Here is a 21,065-nt window from a genome sequence, read left to right on the forward strand (position 1 = left end):
AAATGGGATAACAATACCTGCACTTAGTACAATGTCATTGCTGCTGCTGCTGCTAAGTCGCTTCAGTTGTGTCTGACTCTGTGCGACCCCATAGATGGCAGCCCACCAGGCTCCCCCGTCCCTGGGACTCTCCAGGCAAGAATACTGGAGTTGCCATTTCCTTTTCCAATGCATGAAAGTGAAAAGTGAAAGTGAATTCACTCAGTCGTGTCTGACTCTTAGCGACCCCATGGACTGCAGCCTACCAGGCTTCTCCATCCATGGATTTTCCAGGCAAGAATACTGGAGCGGGGTGCCATTGCCTTCTCTGACAATGTCATTAAGAGGACAAAAATAAGAAAATATGCAGGGAAATATTAAGGAAATAAAGAACCACATAAACTGTCAACCACTGAATCCTCTCCCATACTATCTCTCGAAAATAACAGATGACCATGCCATCTTATTAACAACGCATTCAATGATTTCATAGGTAGTCCAGGAAGAGGATTTTTAATATAAAAGATAACTTCTCTTTTGGAGAGTCAGCCCAAGAACAGTAAGAACTGAAGGAGATCGAGATTGATTTCCAATGAAGAAAACCTAACCACTAACCAGCTTAAACTTGCTGGGGCTCTGGTTTCAGAGAATAGCCATCTATTTGCTCTGGTCCTTGGCTGACTCACTATAAATTCCCCATCTGGGTGGCTTCAATACACCTTAACCTTTCTTTTGCCCTCCTTCAGATTTAGTGCCTTTGGTTCACTCATTCAACAAACATTGAATAAATATTATACTTACAATAAACACAGAGCCAAGAATAGATTTGGGTGAGGGGGTGAACTAAACCAGGAGTCAGCTTAAACAAATCCCCTGTGGAAAGATGAGGGGAAAGGTAGGGGGCAAAGAAAGAAAGAATCCATTCCATTTCCAGAATTCCTCTAGTCTGAACAAGTCTGAACCTTGGACATATTTCAGTAGGTAATTACAAACAAAATGAGAGCCTTCAGGGTACCACTACACTACATTACACTTGGCAAGGCAACCCCAAAACAACTGCAGTACAAGAGTAACTCCAGTCATTTTGTCCCCCAGCAAATATTTACTAAATGCCTACCTAGTACTAGGCACAGAGAGCCAGAATTCAAAAGACAAGACTCCCAAGTGCTCAGCTCTTCCACACTCCCTTTTCTTGTCTACCCACTGGCCCTTTTCTGCCTGTGGTCCAGTGTACAGTTCAACAACATAATCAAACTTTTCTAGAGTGGCCAGTTTCTGGGAATAGGAATACAGAACGAATACAAATGCAAAGCCAATGTACATCCCATATCCAGTTTCACATTTCTCATCTAGTGTGACTTTTATTTACAGCTTCCACTGGTCCCTTCCACAGTCTTTCTGTGATCATCCCCTCTTAGAAATTCTCCTTCTAAAGTTTATAGATCTTTTTTTCTGGACCTTACCTAAAAGGATTAAAAAGTAGACTAAGAACAGCAGTCTTCTCACTGGTGTACTCCTAAATTCATACTCTACCATCCTTTTATATTCTGAAAGCAGAACTCAAAAATACTGAAAGCCTACTCTGAGTGAACCATACAACTTTTAAACAATCTTGCAAGACTATTATCCCTATTTTATATATAAATGAAAAAGTTAAATATAATGCCAAAAATCAAACAAAATAGTAACAGAGCCCTGCCTGGAGCTCAAGTCTTTCAAATCAAAAGATGAAACTCTTGTTCTCTCTTCCAAACGATAAGAGAACTGTCAAAAAAAGGAGAAAAGTTATCTATCCTTTCTGGTCATGTACCCATAATCTCCAAGGTCCTTTCCAGCTTTAAAATTCTAAACATCATGTTAGTTAGGACTGATTATTTACACTTTGGCACATAAACCAACTCATTATAATGGATTCTCTATTCACAATCTCTTTGAAGAGGTCTTTTATGCTTTTAGGCCACATACAAATCATTCTGCTACTAAGTATATTTCTTTTCATATGAAAAAAGGATATAATTTTGTGCAAAATCTATTTCTTGCTTTTCAGATGGATCCTAATCTATTGCTTTGAACTGATCTGAATTGTTCATGGCTGGGGCCTTGAGTTCATACTCAGATGAAAGAATAACTTAGAGTATTATTAGCACCTGCTAAGTATTGATTTCTTATAAAACCAATATGCTTCTCCTTTCGTATGTCTCACTGATGTATTTGGTGGAATGAAACCTTAAACTTCAAATCATTCAGGCAGAATCAGTGTCAAATAACAACTCATAAAAATAATCAATATTAATAAAAACTAGATTTGTACTATAATGTGTTTTAAATGCTCAAGTGTTTGAAATATATTTGGGGGCAGAAAAATTCTTAGATTCTACACTATACATGTATGAGGTAAGCTACATATAAACACTTGAGCTGAAATTTGAGCTGTTATCAAAGAGACAAATCAGCAGTTTTTATCCAAGTTAATTACCAGATAAAACAAACAAATTCAACACTCCTCATTGGAATACAATAGAATCCAGATTTTTTTTTCACAATCTCCAGAGCAGAACCCAATTTTTTGATATATAAAGGAGAAGCAAAGTGTGACCAATTCTCAAGAAAAGAAGACACAGAGATTAACTTCAGACATTTGAAGATGAATGAGCAGGCAGGATTCTACAATGGCTTCCCTGGTAGCTCAGCTGGTAAAGAATTCACCTGCAATGCATGTGACTCCGGTTCGATTCCTGGGTTGGAAGGATCCCCTGGAGAAAGGATAGGCTACCCATTCCAGTAGTCTTTGGCTTTCCTTGTGGCTTAGCTGGTAAAGAAACCGCCTGCAATGTGGGAGACCTGGGTTCAATCCCTAGAAGATCCCCTGGAGAGGGCATGGCAACCCACTCCAGTATTTTTGCCTGGAGAATCCCCATGGACAGAGGAGCCTGACGGACTACAGTACATGGAGTCACAAAGAGTCTGACATAACTCAGTGACTAAGCACAGCATTATAACTATGCTCAAGAATTCAAAGGAAAATTGTTCTTGCAATGAGTGAAAAGAGAAAAGCCACAGTAGAGGAAAACAACTTCTATTAAAAAGAAGCAAATGGAAATCTTAGAGCTGAAAAATATACCTGAAAATTTTTTGGAGCTTAAATACGGCTGAGTAGAAGGACCTGCATCTCCTCCAGGAAGAATTCAAAATCACAATTAGCTGTTGAACAACCTTCCACAGGAGGATACTGGAATTCACCAAAAAATAATACCCCATGTCCAAACACAAAGGAAAGAAAGTGAAAGTGAAGTTGCTCAGTCGTGTCCGACGCTTTGCAACCCCATGGACTATATATACAGTCCATGGAATTCTCCACGCCAGAATACTGGAGTGGGTAGCCTTTCCCTTCTCCAGGGGCTTTTCCCAACCCAGGGATCAAACCCAGGTCTCCCGCATTGCAGGTGGATTTTTTCCATCCAAGCCACAAGGGAAGCCCAAGAACACTGGAGTGGATAGCCTATCCCTTCTCCAGCAGATCTTCCGGACCTAGGAATCAAACTGGGCTCTCCTGCATTGCAGGTGGATTCTTTACCAACTGAATTATCAGGGAAGCACAAAGCAGAAGTTGCCAAGTGGGCAACCAACAAACTGGAGAACAATAATACCAAAGAAGTTCTCACACTGTTGTGAAGGTTCTGAGCCCCAGCTACCCAGCCTGGGGATCCAGCACAGGGGCTGGGAATCCCCAGAGATTCTGACTTTGAAGGCCAGCATGATTTGGTTACAGGACTTCCACAGGACTGGGATAAACAGAAACTCCACTCTTGGAGGGCACAAACAAAATCGTGCTCACACTAAGACCCAGGGGAAAGGAGCAGTGACCCCATAGAGACGGAACTAAACCTAGCTGCTAGTGTTGGAGGGCCTTTTGTGGAGGCGTGGGTTGGGGTATTTCCTGGGAGGAGCCCCTTGGTGTAAGCCTTCTTGGAAGTTGCTATTAGCCCTACCATAGCGCCTATAGGCTCTACCATAGAGATGGTTGGATAACATCACCAACTTGATAGACTGGAGTTTGAGCAAGGTACAGCAGTTGTAATGGACAGGGAAGCCTGGTGTGTTGTAGTCTGTTGGGTTGCAAAGAGTTGGACACAACTGAGCGACTGAACTGAACAGAGAGCCTGTAGACTCCAGATTGGGTTGCTGCTGCTAAGTCGCTTCAGTCGTGTCCGACTCTGTGTAACCCCATAGACAGCAGCCCACCAGGCTCCCCCATCCCTGGGATTCTCCAGGCAAGAACACTGGAGTGCATTGCCATTTCCTTCTCCAATGCATGAAAGTGAAAAGTGAAATTGAAGTCACTCAGTCATGTCCAACTCTTAGCAACCCCATGGACTGCAGCCTACTAGGCTCCTCCATCCATGGGATTTTTCCAGGTAAGAGTACTGGAGTGGGGTGCCATTGCCTTCTGCAAGGCAATGATTGGGTTCCCTCAGGCAAAATAATTAACAGGGAGGGAGCACAGCCCAACCAATCAGCAGACAGTGAAGAGTTTTACTGAGTGTGTGGCCCTGCCCACCAGAGCAAGACCCAGTTTTTCCCACCACTAGTCCCTCCCATCAGGAAGCTTATACAAGCCTCTTAGGCCTCATCCACCAGAGGGCAGACAGAAGAAGCAAGAAGAGCCACAATCCTGCTGCCAAGCTAGAATGAAAGCTATATCACAGAAAGTTAATCAAAATGAAAAGGCAAGAGGGTTATGACCCAGATGAAGGGACAAGATAAAACCCTAGAAAACCACCTGAATGAAGTGGAAATAGGCAACCTTCCAGGAAAAGAATTCAGAATAAAGATAGTGAAGATGATCCAAGACCTCAGAAAAAGAATGGAGAAGATGCAAGAAGTGCTTACCAAAGACCTAGAAGAATTAAAGAACAAACAAACAGAAGAACAATACACTAGAAGGAATCAGTGGCAGAATATGTGAAGCAGAAGAACAGATAAGTGACCTGGAAGATCGAATAGTGGAAATCAGTGCTACAAGACAGAATACAGAAAAGAGAATGGAAAAAAAAAAAAAAAAGAAGACAGCCTAAGAGACCTCTGGGACAGCATTAAGCACACCACCATGCACTTTATAGGGGTCCCAGAAGCAGAAGAGAGATAGAAAGCACCTGAGAAAATACTTGAAGAGATAATAGCTGAAAAGTTCCCTCACATAGTAAAGGAAATAGTCAATCAAGTCCAGGAAGTACAGAATCCCAGGCAGAATAAAATCAAGGAAAACACACTGAGACACAGTAATCAAACTGACAAAAATTGGACACAAACAAAATATTGAAAGTAACAAGGGAAAAAGGAAAAAACACAAGGGAATTCCCATAAGGTTATCAGCTGATTTTTCAACAGAAACTCTGCAAGCCAGAAGGGAATGGCACAAACATATTTAAAGTGATTAAAAGGAATAAGCTACAACTAAGAATCCTCTACCCATAAAGACTCTCATTCAGATTTGACAGAGAAATCAAAAACTTTACAGATAAGCAAAAGTTAAGAGAATTCAGTAGCACCAAATCAGCTTTACAACAAATGCAAAAGGAACCTCTCCCGGCAGGAAACACAAGACAAGGAAAAGACCTACAAAAAATAGACCCAAAACAATTAAGAAAATGGTAATAAGATCATACATATTGATAATTACCTTAAATGTCAATGGATTAAATACACCAACCAAAAGACACGGACTGCTTGAGGGGGATGAGAACATGCACATTTATGTGTTTTTCCTTACTACGTCACTCTACTTAACCTCCCCACCAAATTGTATGCAATTATTTATTGTTAGGTTAATCGTGTTTCCATTATGACTTGCAATTTAATCATCTTTTATTTTTTATTTTTTCTGGCTGCTGACTGTGAAAACTGATACACATCTTTCACTATTGTGACTATGTATTATTTGTTTAATACCATTTTATCATTGGTCAGAAAATTAGAGAATTCTGTATCACTGAAATTACCATTTAATAGAAAAACCTGTAATCACTTTTTAAAATCCAAATGCACACACACACACACAACTTGGAGTTTTTTGAAAAAATACAAATGCCCAGATATTATTTCTTTTTCCTCCAAAGCTCAGGATGTGATTCTAATGAGCAGCCATGTTTCAAAAGAACAGGGTTATATGATGATCTTTTTACTTTTATCTAGTTGTTTTACTTTATCTATTTCATATTCAGTGCTCCCATTTCATTTATTTTATGCTTTCCAATCTCCACATCTCTTTTTTTTGTTGTTGCTCTTTCTCAAGCCTTCGTCAAGTGTAGCAGAAAATCTTTGTATGTGTGTGTGTATATATATATAGAGAGAGTATGTAAATTTTGCCTAGCTAATAAATTTATGACATTTTGATTCTATTTGTTTGGCTAAGTATGAATAGAAAAATAGATTTGTAATGTATATTCACTTAAAACTTTGACATAGTTTGTTTTATTCTGGCATATAGTATTACTGCTGACAATCTAGAAAGCTTATTGTCTTACTAATTAAAAAAAATTTTTTTGAATAGGCTTGAAACTTCTAATCCAATCCTGAGAATATAAAGAAATACTATGTTGTAAGAAACAAAACAAATGAAGCAAACAAACCAGGAAAGTAACAATGTGATACAGTATTATTAACTAAAGTACAAATTTTATTCAAATTTCACAAATATTTATGTTAGTATCCATTATTTGTTTTCATACCTTACTCAGGATTTCACATTGTATTTAGTTGCACTGAGTAGCATCAGCTGTATGCAACAAATTTTGATAAATTCTCTTCATTTTTATTCTGTTAACAAATATTTTCCCATTTTCCTTATTATGGCTTCTTAGATACACCCACAGTTTAAAAATGGACACTTAATTTCCAAAAATGTGAGGTTTTTAAAGTATCTTTGCTATTAATTTCTCATTTTGATATTAACTTCTCATTTAATTGCTTTCTTCTCTGTAACCACCCTCAGTGTTTTTTCAGTCTTCTAACTTCACTGAAGCTTTCAGTAGCTAAGTCAAAGATCTCTCTTGGTAAATGTCACAATGCACTTGAAAATATGTAGGTTATTTTAAAATATCTTTTGACATTGATCTCTAACATAATTCCACAGTGATAAGAGAATAGATTCTGTATAATCTCAAAATCTTTAGACCATGAAATTTTTGTACCTTGTTTTATGTCCTTGGATATGTTCCAGTGTCTCTTGGCTTACAGTCTATGAGAACTTGAATAAAATTTATATCCTACTATTGTATAAATCTTAATTATGTTGAATTGGTTCATAGTGCTTTTCAGGTGTACTATATCCTTCTACTTTTCTATTCATTTTATTAATTTTTGAGAATTTGATATTGAAACTCCAACTAAAAATCTTAATTAGTCTAATAAGAAAAATTATAATACATAGTGGAACTAAACGTAACTTTGCTTGGTATTTTCCAAGTCTCCTGTAAATGTGTTATCATGCTTTCATAATTTAAAAAAGAAAAAATACCAACAAAATTTAAATACATTTGAAAAATTTTAAATACATTTGGAGAGGTCAACAGTAGAATGGAGATAATATGAATGAATTCAAAAATCAATTAAAAATTATCTAGTCTGACAGTCAGAGAGGGAAAAATTAAAATAACAGTAGAAGGAGGTATCATCTCAGGAACTTACAGTGAAATATTAAAAGATTTGATGTATGTATAATTGGAGACCCAGAAGGAGAGCATATAATGGAGAAACTCTTTGAAGATATAATGGTCAAAAGAGTCCCCAAGTTTGATGAAAGATATAAATTTACAGATTCAGACTGCTCAACAAACACCAAGCAGAATAAATACAAAGATGGCTATGTCTAGGCAGCCATAGTCAAATTACTGAAAACTAAAGATTAGAGAAAAGTCTTAAAAGTAGCCATGGGGTGGGAAATGGAGCGATGACAATGCATACAGAGTAATAACTTGCACTGAGTCCTCATCAGAAACTATGTAGTCCAGTACACATGGGACATTACCAAAGTGCAAAAAGATTAAAAAAAAAAAGTCAATCTGGAATTCAACTCGCCAAAACTGACACAAAATGAGAGAAAATCTGAAGAAGGGAAAAAAAAAGTCCAACCCTAGAAAACCCCTAAACCTAGAGCTATTAAGGAATCTGGATGACCAAAAACTAACTTCAGGTCCAGATGGTGCTCTGATGAATTCTACCTAACATCAAAGGAAGGATTAACACCAAACCTACACTCTTTGAAAAGTAACAGAGGTGGAATTTCCAAACTAGTTTTATAAATCCAGGACCCTAAAAATCAAAAAGTGATAAGTGATAAAAGAAAAACTAAAAGAAAATCAAGAGTTTGGGGAGCAGTGTGGGCTGCAGTATAAATACGGTGCTCAGCTCTTTTGAAAGGAAACTCTTGAGAAAGGACTTGAAGGAAGCGAGGGCCAGTGGGGATTACATGTTGGAACAGAACCAGTGCAAAGGCCCTAAGGCAGGAATGTGCCAAGAAACAGCAAGAAGGCAAGTGGAGTATCCTGCAGGGCCAAGTAAGGAAAGTTTATGAGAGAAGAAGGAAGGGATTAACTGTTCATTATTAATAGAGTGAAGACCCTGGATTTAGCAAAGTGGGGGTAACCAGTGACCTCCAAGATAGTGGTGTTTTGGGGTTGGTGGGACCAGAAAAGGTTGTATAGAGAAAGGGAGAGCTGGATCTACGGAGTAGAGACATCTCTTGTGTTGGGGCTGTGCCTCAAAGGGGAAGAAAGAAAGGGGACAGTAGTTGGAGAGGGAGGTGGAATCAAAAGAAGGGGTTTTTGCATGTGTGTTTAGAGAGAACAGCATGCTTGTATGTTAATGCATATGATCCTGGGGTTCCCTGGTGGTTTAGTGGTAAATCATCTGCCTGCAATGCAAGAGACATGGGTTCCATCCCTGGGTCAGGAAGATCCCCTGCAGCAGGCCATGGCAACTCATTCCAGTGTTCTTGCCAGGAAAATCCCACAGACAGAGGAGCCTGGTGGGCTATGGTCCATGAGGTCACTAAGAGTCGGGCATGACTGAAGTGATTGAGCACACATGTATGTGATCCTGAAGAACTAATACCATAGAAGAGACAGGCAGACTGTTCCCTTGGTACAAAGTCAGGTACATCTCCTCTTTAAGTATGCAGTTCTCCTGACAATTTGCTCATTTTAAAAGAATCCCAAGGTCTTCTAAAATCAGCTGCTGCCAAAAATCAATAGTTTATGAAATACTGTAATAATTATGAAAATGTTTGCCATATCATTAAAAACAAATTGTTAACATAAATAATTACTCGAGCACTTGAGAAAAAGTTAGAGCAAACTCTTCAAACATATCCAAAGTAGTTTTTTTAAGTGATTCAATCAAGTGGCCCAAGAAGCTTTTCCTCCTTTTGTTTTTTTCTTCACTGCTTTGTGTCTTATGGAGCACATTTTGCTATCTTACAGAGCACTTGATGGAAAATTTATTTTTCTTGATACAGGTTCAGTTTGATATAATGCCCTTAAGGTGTTCACACAACTTCATTTTTTAAAATATTCAAAAATGAAGTCAATGGGAGGTGACCCACATGAGAATGTGTGCCTGGGATTTTTATTTTCCTGAGGCTGTTGCTATAGCTTTTTGGCAGCAAAATGAACTACATAATGAACTAATTAAAAATTTAAAACACATTGTTAGGCAATTTAGAACCACACTCAAAAGGTTAATTTAAAAGAAATAATGAGAAAAAGCAAAGAAAAGTCTATATACTAAAGAGAGTTTTGTGGTAAGAGTCAAGAATCACAAAATGGTTTTTATTAGTTTTAATTATTTTGCTCCCCTAACCAGAAAGATATTAACAGGTCGGCTTTACTGCCAAATTACATAGTATGCACAAGTCAGGTCCAACTCTCAATAAGATTTGATAGTAAAGAGAGAGAGCAAGAACCCACGGGGCTCCAGTTTTCATTACCCCAAAGGAGAAACGATGGATAGAAAATGCAAGTCAGTATTCCAGATACTATGAAACATATGAAAGCAGGCATAGCAAAGTGGTTCCTTTCCAACTAAAGATTGTGAGCTATAATTAAGAGGACATAGGTCAATAATCTACTTCAAATAACTAATCTGTTTTTGGCTCACTAAACCAATCCTAGAAACAGCTGAACTGTTATAATTGTTAAGAGCTGTTACAATTGTTAAGAGGCTGAAACTGAAAGCGTTAAGTTGCTCAGTGGTGTCTGACTCTCTGTGACCCCATGGACTATAGCCCACCAGGCTCCTCTGTCCATGGGCTTCTCCAGACAAGAATATTGGAGTGGGTAGCCATTCCTTTCTCCAGGGGACCTTTCCAACTCAGGGATTGAACTTGGGTCTCCTGCAGTGCTGGAGATGGCAGATTCTTTACCATTTGAGCCACCAGGTTAGTGTCTTAAAGAAAAGTGGAAACTACCTTCGGACCACGAAGTCCCTGAACAAAGACTCAGTGGCCCTAAGAGGGTAAGGAGAGCAGAAATCTGGGAACTAAGCCAGAGCCAGAACCTGCTTTTATCCTGAGAATTATACATAGTCTGGAGACCTGGAACTTCCAGTTTGATGATCACTTGGGGCATCGGATACATAAGAGACAAAACCTCAGGGCTTGGCCAAGTGGAGAATTATGATAGGAGACAGTGCATAAAACTATAACCCAAAGAGCTCTATGCTCTCAGTACAACAAGGGAATATAGAGGGATGGCTAGAAAATTACTGATAGAAAGATTCTACAGATATCTGGAAATTTTAGAACATACTTTTAAAATAACTAAATAGATCAAAGAAGAAGTGATAAAATAGGAATACACCTAAATAAAAATAATATATATTATATGTGGCCACAATATACAATTATCAAATATACAATACTTTTTTGGAGATCATTGTAGGAGGACACAGAAAAGAAATTATCTACATAGAAAACTTAGAGGAATCTACAGATAAATCATTAAAACTCATATGATAGCTTAAAAAAATTAGACATAAAATATATGCATGGAACTGAACAGCAACAGTTAAGAGACACTGTGCTTACCAAATCATATTAGTAAGATATTCTCTCCAAACTGCTCTATAGATTTATGGTAATACCAATACTGTTTCTAAAATTCACATGTAAGAGCAAATGATCTAAAATTCTAAGAAACATGACGTTAGCCATCTAGATATGTGGTACTGGCACAATTATAGATAAATACACCAAAGGAAACCAAATCAAACTCACACATACATGGACATTTGACTAATGACTGAAAACAAATAGAAAAAAAAAAAAGGGACAATTACTCAACAGAAAGTGTAAGACCACTTGGCAATACACATGGGGCAGTGGGAAAAAAATTGAATACCTGCTTCACATCCAACATCAAAAGCAATTCCAGGTGGCTGAAAGTCTTAAAGGAGAAAGACAAATATTTTAGAAGACAAGATAGGAGAATGTCTTTATGTCTTTGGGGTAGAATTTAACAATACCCCAATAACTGGAGACCAAAAAGAAAAGAAAAATTGACTTAAAAAACGACTATTAACATTAAAACTTCAATTCTTAATTGTAAGAATTGAATATCATAATCCCATGTAAGATAGCATAAAGAAAGTGAAAAGAAAAGCCACACATTGGGAGAACATTTATATTTATGAAACATAAATCTTCAAGGAAATCTAATATGGTAATCACTGGCCACACGTGACTATTTAACTTAAATTTAAAATTTAATTACTCAGTAGCTTTTGTTACATTTCAAGTGCTCAGCAGCCACAAGTGCTAGTGGCTGCTTAACTAGTACCAGTATGAAACATCTCCACCACCACAGAAGTCTCTTTTGGATAGACCTGATCTAGAACAGTGTGAATATTTAAACTTCTAAAATAAACAGACAACTCAATTTTAAAAATGGACAAAGGACATTAGCAGGTATTCGACGCAATAATAAACACACAAAAAATGAACCATAAATGTGGTAAACAGTCATTTTAACCTCATTAGTAATCAGAGTAAAACAAATTAAACTCATTAGATAAAATCTCAACATTCCAAACTGGCAAAAGATTAAAACTCAATAATACCAAGTATTGAACATTGTATAGAGCAGTACATGTCCAGTACAGTCTGTAGACAGGTAACCCATGGTAACCACTGTGGGAGCAGTTTTGCATTATCCAATCACATTGAATACTCTGGTACCCAGCAGTTCTACTTTAGAGAAGGAATTCTCCACCTGAGCCAGTCTCTCCCCCGACCCAGGCTACTTGGAAAAGCATTTAATTGGCAGAAGTCAGAGATAATAATGTTCCTGCAACTCAAAGAATTATTCCACTTAAATTTTGCACCAGGAGATTCGACTAACAACAATAAAAATCAACACTAGACACAACCCAAACATCATCAAAAGAAAAACAGATACATAAACTGCATTTAATGGAATGCTTATAATCGAAACTAAATGTTCCTTAGTTACATATATCAATAGAGGTGATTTTAAGGAATATAATGCTCAGTAAAGTAACAAGATACGTGAACATAATATACTTGAGATGTATATAAAGAACAAAAACAATCAAATAATGAATTTAGGGACATATATATATATATTTCAAACACACACAAGCAAAGGTATGACCAACAAAAACTCAGGACAGAATTATCCTTGGGCAAGAAAGGGAGATGTCACCTAGGAGATGTTACATGGGCACTTTCTAAAGTACCGGTAATGCTTTATTTCTTTAGATGGGTTGTAGGTTGAGATGTTCATTTTAATCCAGTATTTCTGTATTCTACTCATACATGTTTTATATACTCTACATGTCTGATATATTTCACAATTTTTAAAAAGTCAGCTCAATTACTTAACAACTAGGCTCCTTGACCTTCCTGAACTTGGTTAGTTCTAGCTAAACTCCCAGTACCTTACAGAGTTATTCTATAGTTTCAAGGAGATAATATGTATGAAAGTGTGAGTCACTGTGATGGAGGACAGAATAGGAAACACAGAGGTAAGCATTTCCCTAAAGATTTCATCCTGGCTACTGTCCAGGATCACAGGGCCCTGAGTTCCTAGGCAGTTATTAATCAAGTCAAGTAGATGTCAGGAGTTCTCTGTTCTCTCAATTTAGAATGAGGATAACTCTAGTCTAATTCAAGCCACAAGAGAATCATAATATTGAAGGCAGAGCAGATACTCACTGAAAGTGTCTGGAAACCTTGTCATGGAAGAAAAAATTATTCAGGACCTGGGTATTTTCAGTTTAGGCTAAATGATAATGACATGATAATTATCTCCAAATACTGGATGTGAAAGTGGCATAAGATCTATTTTGTCCAAGGTTCTTCTAGAGAGACTGGAGGAGTTACAGACAAGTTAAAAAGCACATTCCTGGTCAATATTTAAGAAAGAAATTTCGACAATAAAAGGGAAGAGACAGAAATGACGAGGTGATGACTCTCCTTCATCTGTCTTCTTCAACTAAAGATAGTTTAGCAAAGTCTTCTGTTTTGTCGACGTCCCTGGTGGCTCAGGTAGTAAAGAATCCGCCTGCAATGCAGGAGACTCAGGTTCGATCCCTGGGTTGGGAAGATCCCCTGGAGAAGGCAATGGCAACCCACTCCAGTATTCTTGCCTGGAGAATTCCATGGCTATGGTCCATGGGATCACCAAGAGCCAGACACGACTGAGCAACTAACACTTTCTGTTTTGTAAGAAAATACAGATTTTAACATAAACTCTGTTAAAACAAAAATATAGATGGTATAACTTAGTGTCAAACTTATTTTGAAAACCAGTTCTCTTACTTAGTATTCATGAGACTGTGGCTAACTTATTCTATCTTTTGGAGTTTTGTCTACCTCATCTAAAATAATGATAGCATCATTCCTTCAGGGTTACAGGGAAAAACCAATGTGATAATATATGGAAATCACCATACTTCCATAAGTGCACTAAATAAGCTGCTAATAATTTTTTGAAAATTATTATAGATTTCCAAACTTGTTCATAGCTAGATTTTAAAAAGCAAAGACATCACTCCAAGAAAATGAAACAACTTTCATGTTCGAAAACAGCTAAAGAGGGACTTCATTGGTGGTACAGTGGTTCAGACTCCACACTTCCAATTCTGGGGGCACAGGTTCCATCCTTGGTCCAGGAATTAAGATCCCAAGTGCCCTGTGGCATTCCCCTCAGCCAAGAAAATACATCTAAAAGAAGAACCCATATCTGTAAGGAAAGGCAACAAAACTGATATCCCTGGATCAGTTTCTTTAAAACATTATCAAATGGCTTTTAGTCTCCCAATAAGTCTCCTTAAACATGCTTTGTGTAGAAACCGTCCCCTATAAAAACCCTTTTCATGAAAAACCCTTTCAAAAGCACTTTCCGGTTTGCCAGAATAAAAATAAGACAGAATTATGAAGGTAAGATTTGATACAACAAACCACATTCCCTACAATTTCAAGTCATTAGTTTTTAAAAGTATCTAAATCTAAGAAAAGGGGTACATGTTTAATATCTCATGTTGTCTAAATTTAACCTGCAGAAACCAATAAACGTCTTAAATGTCTATAAACAGGAGATGCTGAACTTCAAGATGAAACCACAGTAATTTATTATAAATAAATAAGTATCCTATAAATAACTTAACATTAATGACACTTGAAAACGTAGTCCTTCTGCATAGCACTTTTGAAGTTCCGATCGAGTCAACATGAGTAAGATAAAGGCAGCAACTCAGGGAGTTTAAATTATTTTGTATTTTCCTATAGTTATTTTTTTATTCTATGGAAACACTCTGTTACACTCTGGTTTTCAGCTTGGTCCTGTGTTTTACTTAAGTTTCTAATCTAGCTTCAAATTACTAGTTGGCAGTCATATGGTGTAATGAGGTTGGTGGATTAGCTGAAATTAAAACCCAGAATCCTCTTTACCACCCTTTTTTTTCCAAGCACAGATCAATTATTTATGACCAAGTTCACCCACACTATGTTTTAGTTTAGGAAGCAGTCCATTTGAAGCCAGCTATAAATAAAGTGAATAGAATATGGCCTTAGAACTTTTTGACGCCACGGAGCATTGAGAAGATGGGAGAAAAGTAGCAATGGAAGAAAGCAAGAGGGAAGAAAAATAAGAGAACAAAAGAATCCAACATTCACTGAGCTGCTTCTGCATCAGGCCATCCACCTAACGTATTTCACTTATTCTCAGTCAGCTGGACATTATTTCATTTAATTCTCACAACCCCATCAAGCAGGTATATCTCCACCTGTTTCAAGATTAAGAAACTGTAGCTCAAAAGGCTAAATCTCTTCCTGAGAGTCATGAAATAAGTAGAAAAACCAGAATTTGACCTGGGGTTTGTCTGATTCCACAGCCTGAGTACTTTTTCCTATAGCAGATGAAATCATTTCTAATATTTTAAAATCTGAGTTTTGGAATTTCCAAAAAAATAACAAGGGACTAAATAGTATTTTCAATGTATAGCAGAAAACCATCCTATAACCATTATTCCAATTGCTTATAAGAACCTAAGTGGGAGGGTGTCATCATTTGCCTAAGATGTGTATGAAATCATATATAAAGAGCAACAGACAACCTCACATGGAGATTGGAAAGAGTCATGAAGCCAAAAGCAATCCAAAGACAGAGAATGCAAGTGTGCCATCACCTCTTACCTGCTGCACTTCACTTTCTCCATTCGAAATTTTCTCAGTGTAAACAAAGGAGTTGAATATCCGCTGCAAGGAACAGAAAATGAACACACATTAGATTTTCTAAATAAGGCAAACCATTTTCTATATGAATGTGTGTGTGTGAATAATCTGTTTACAGCACAAAGAGAATCAAGCAGAAAAAATTTAATTAAAATAGTTACTTTACACAGAGAAATCCAAATATCAGCCAAAGTCAATCACACTGATGGAAGCAATACCCAGGCACTTCTGTAGTGAAATAAACCAGATGTTACGCTATATTTTTCATTTTCAAAAATACATTTAATTATAGATTTCCGGAGCCCATGCCATTTTATCCGACTGGTATAATCTGACAAAGCTGTGTTTCTCATTTAAGCCCTGCAACTCCCTGAATGCAGTAATTGTTTACAGACACTACAATCTAATGTAATAAAGCTCTTTAAAAAGGATTTTTTCCATATTCTCTCATGTCCCTGTCCAACTGGTACCTACCCAATATTATCTACCACCTTCATTACCCAAGCACCCCTTTGAAAAAGTAGTATAACAGGGCTTGCCAAATACATGTGGCCTTAAGAGAGGATCCAATCCTTACATGCCAGGAAATACGACAACCACGCCAAGACATCAGTCCAAGCTGTGGCACACAAGCACACACATTCTTCCCCTGGTCTCTGCCTCGCTGATACCCACTCCTGCAGCCACTGCTGGCATTTACATCTTGCAGACTTACGACTCTACCGAACCCCACGTTTACTGACCAATCACAAGTGACTGAACTATAACCAACTGAAAAAGGAAAAAAAAAATAGAGAACCCAAGAGATGTATCCGTTAGGGGCTGGGGGGAATAAAAAAGTACAGCAGCCTCATCATTTACCCTAAAACTTTAAAGATACCTCTGGAACTCTCCAGATGAGCAAGCAGTCAGATCTGGAGATGTCAGCCAGAATTTCCCTTTTGCCTTTGTATTCCACTGCCGAGGGTTTGTCAGTGTCTGGGACAGCTTCCCAGACGGCCTCACACACCTGCGTGGTTGTGGTGAGGAAGACAAGCACCAAGGTCATCAAGTGCTGTGCAAATGAAGGAAGATCAAGGTGCTGGGGCTTGGGGAGGAGTGGAATAGGGGGTTGCTGCTGGGGGAAGGGAAGCAGTTTGGAAGGCCTGAGACGGAATGGGATGGAATTACAGTCTGGAAAATTCTAATTATGAATATCATAATTTTCAGTGAGCCATTCATTCATTCATATTTATTGTCTTTTTTCCCTAAAAACGACTCTGCTGATAGGAAAGCAGGTTACGTCTATTTAGGACTCATAAAACACCTCTGTGACAAGCACCATTCAGTTCAGTTCAGTTGCTCAGTTGTGTCCAACTCTTTGCTCCTTATTTAACTGAGGAAATGGACACATTTTAAAGAGTGCCTAATGCAATGTACATTGTACCTTATGTGCATATCTTATGTAATAATTCCTGCAGCCCCAAAGATAAAAAAACTAAGACCTGGGAAATTACATAACTTTCCCAAAGTCACTCTTCATGGCTGGAATTTGAACCCAGCTCCACCCCCCCCCAAAATGGTGCTACTCACCCTACTGTCTCATGAGCAGTTGTTACATAGTATCTTAACACATAGGAAAGGAACTCCTATTAGGAGCTAACACCCAAACATAATGCGGATCAACAATCCCTTATGCACAGTTCCAAAATTCAAAAGTCCCTGAAAATCAAAAGGTGCGCGTAACACATTTGCTAACAAAATATGACATGATCTGAACTTATTGGCAGTAAATCCTAACTTGTATTTATTAAACCACTTAGTGTGGGGATTTATTCTTTATGATGCAGATGTATTAATGCATCTGATTATAGGGTTCTGCTTTAGATCTCACTCAGGGTGTTTGACATCATGGTACATCAGGATCCTGAATTCTAAAACAGATCTGGTTTTGGAGAAGGGATTATGAATCTGAAGACCTCCAGCCCCAGTTTTCTGGAGAATGCCTTAGTTAGCTAGACAACAACGCTTTTAGAGACTGGGTCAATGTTATTGTCACCTAACTCTCAGACCATATACAGTTTTTGTGTAATTTGATTTTTACAACCTGCTTGGTACCAAGAGTGCACTTTTATTAAAGTGAATAACATAACATGAATTAACACAATTCATGTAGTGTCTCTAGATCTGAAAGAGTGTGGTCAATTTCTTATTTCATTTCTGGCAGTGAAATTTCAGGGGATACATTATCTGTCCTGTCCTGGAAGATGTTCCTACAAGAGGAACTGCTGGAGCAACCCGTGTCCTGGGAAGCAAATCAGATCCACTTTGCTCAAGCCAACATCCACCAATGGCCATACCTAGTAAGGAACCCAGATCCTTCCCTCTTCTTTGTTGTTAAAAGAAAAGCGAGTTCCTCAGTAGTAATAAGGAATACAAGCCTGGAAGTGTTTGCCAGGCTGTGTTCAGTCCCTGTTTTACACATTCATTATCCTAATAATTATTAATAATGACAGCCAATACTTTACATAGAGCTTTACATGGCTTGTAAGCATTTCTATATTCTTGACACCTAATAAATATGGTGGGTAAAAGAAAATTTTCAGAGAAAGAAGTTATAGACATGAGCAGCAGTGCCCCTGCAAGCTACTTACTTTACACAACCCTCTCACCATCCCAAGAAGTGAAAGGAAAGGTGGCCTGCTAGAATACTAGCTTGGAGATGTCACCAAGCAAACACTTTTTTGCCCCTCTCCTTTCCCCACGGGGGTGTGGGGTGTTAGTGAAAAGTCAGAAGAAACGAGACAGTAAACACAATGTGTGGTGCAAGGTTAAAAGTAGTAAGCACAGGATTTCAAGATATAGAGTGAATTTCCATTATGCTCTAGATTAATGGACAGTAATAATCTTTCCTAAAATGCAAGGCCTGCAAAGTCCAGCTCTCAAAGGCTTATTAGGCTTAGTACTTTCATAGTTTACAATTTCACATAAATGATCTCATTTCATCTCCACAATAACCCTATGTGGTGGGCAGCGATCTGAAACCAATTTTACAAATTAAAAACTAAAGCTCAAAACTTCAATGTATCACAGGTTAAAAAAAAAAAATTTCAAGTACTGAAGTCTAAACCTAGGTTAAATTAAAAACATGCATTTTTTCTAGCACAGCTAATAAATTTATTCACATTATCTTTTTCTTAAGGATAATCTGCATGCAGGAAAAAATGAGGATTTGTTTTTTTTTTCTATCCATTTCATTTTAAGCAAGATATAATGTGCTGGTGTAACATTTTATATATATGTAACACTTTATATATGTGTAACATTTTATATATAAAACCAGTGTCAGGAGTAATTAAATATGGGTTCAATCCCTGGGTTGGGAAGATCCCTTGGAGAAGGAAATGGCAAACTCTTCCAGTACTCTTGCCTGGAAAATCCCATGGACAGAAGATCCTTGCAGGCTATAGTTCAGAAAAAATCAGACACAAGTGAGCACATACACACAGGAGTCCCAAAGACTTTATCTTTTATTACTTTCTGTCGCTACCTAAAATTGTGAAAGGAATAGAATATAGAGTTTTCTGTGGATTTTATTTCTAATTTGAGAGCTAGGAATTCCAAACAGTATACCTAGCTGACATTTGGTGACTGCAAGAATTTCTTGGTTGTTAGAGAATTTGAAAAGTGAAAGTGGAAAAAAGTTTTCTTAAAGCATGACATGAAGAAGCAATCCCAAAAGGTCAGACTGTTCATCCTCTCTGAGGATTTACTCTCAGTAACAGAGTTAGAGTACACATGGGTGGAGTGGGCATTCCACATTCTATTTCCAAGTTGTCACTTTCCCTTATTCCAGTTCCCTGGAGGACCAAGGGAATTCCAGACATTTGAACTCTTAATTCGAACACAAGCTGGAGGGGGTTTGAAGTCAACCTCCTCAATGCACAAATCCCTGGAAGTAAAAGGCTTGTTCTTGCCCACTATTCTTTCTCATTCTTGCCAAATACTAGAAATAAAAATACACTTTGTTGTATAATGAACAGATCATTAAAATGGGTGAGGAGTCTTTTTTTTTTAAACAAGTTATTTTAAGGATAATAGTTCACCAACCCCTTTTTGTCAGTCATATTTATTTCCATAATTAAAAGAACAACAAGAAGATGCAGCTCAGGGCAACTGAATACCCTGATCTAAAGATAAAACTGACCTTTCTCTCATTAAAACACATAGCCTGGAAAACTGACAATATCTTCTAAATTATTTGCATATCCTATGTCCTAGCAGTTCCTATCCTGGTATATACCTAGCAGAAATGTGTACATGTTTATCAAAAGAAAAACTTAAGAATGTTCATAACAGCACTACTCATAAGAGCCCCAACCTGGAAATTATACAAATGCCAATCAGCAACAGAATAGACAAATTGTGTGAATTCACAGGGTGGAGTATTTGGGTGAGATGAAATGAACGCACAATTGCAACATGCATCAACATGATGACTCTCACAAGTAACACTGAGCGAAAGAAGCTAGACACCAGGACACAAAGAATGAAATCCCGTTTCTATCAAGTTCAAAACCAGGCAAAGCCAATCTAGCTGATTAGAAGCCAGGATAGTGGTTGCCTTCAACTGATTAGGATGTGAAGGCTGCTTCTGGGATGCTGAAGTGTTCTGTCTTTTGATCGAGATGCTGGTTACAAGGATGTGTGTGCTTTTGTGAGGGCTCATCCAGCTATATATGTGTGACTGTACACTGTGTTGTGTATATGCTATACTGCAATAAGTCTACTTTATATGCACACTCTAGGCAGTCTCTTTAAAATGCACCCTAGACAAACTTTTTTTTGTATATTTAAAAAATTATTTCTACATTTCTAAAAAGCACAATAATCTATTACCTGGGCTATACTCAAAAAAGAATCTACATCTCACTCTGCAATCCAGATGAAACTGGACGGTACCAATACTGAGGAGTTACTTAGCAATGCAAAGATAAGGTCTCCTGAGCCTTCCCTGAGGCTACATATTAATTACTCTCTCACACCCTAGGTATACAACATGACTTAGTTGTTCAGCTTCTCATTCAATGGTACTGTACTAACTTGAATTTTCAGCAAGAAAATAAAAAAGGTGTCTTTATTAGAATCTCATCCAACTTGGATGATCTAAACTTATATAATGCAAGTTAATCACATTGCCTCTGTATATATTGTTCTTTTATTTCCTAAGAACTGCATTCCTCCTCCTCCCCCCAAGAGGAAATTAAAGAGCACTTGAATACAGTTTCCCCAGACCTCTCTTGCAAGGGAAGAAAAAAACAAAGACATCCTGGTGTGGGCGGGGGAGGGCGGGGAG

General features: G+C 37.7%; 1 protein-coding gene across 1 annotated transcript in view; it reads right to left on the reverse strand.

Moving 5' to 3' along the window:
- The window catches only part of CACHD1 (cache domain containing 1), a 236,150-nt gene that overhangs the window by 123,855 nt on the left and 91,230 nt on the right, over positions 1-21,065 (reverse strand). Inside the window, exon 3 of the mRNA XM_010840232.1 lies at positions 15,692-15,754. Coding sequence (XP_010838534.1) covers positions 15,692-15,754 — 63 coding nt within the window. The remainder of the gene's footprint in view (positions 1-15,691; positions 15,755-21,065) is intronic.

The sequence above is a fragment of the Bison bison genome, unplaced genomic scaffold, assembly GCF_000754665.1.
Source record: "Bison bison bison isolate TAMUID 2011002044 unplaced genomic scaffold, Bison_UMD1.0 scf7180017846569, whole genome shotgun sequence".
Lineage (NCBI taxonomy): Eukaryota > Metazoa > Chordata > Mammalia > Artiodactyla > Bovidae > Bison > Bison bison.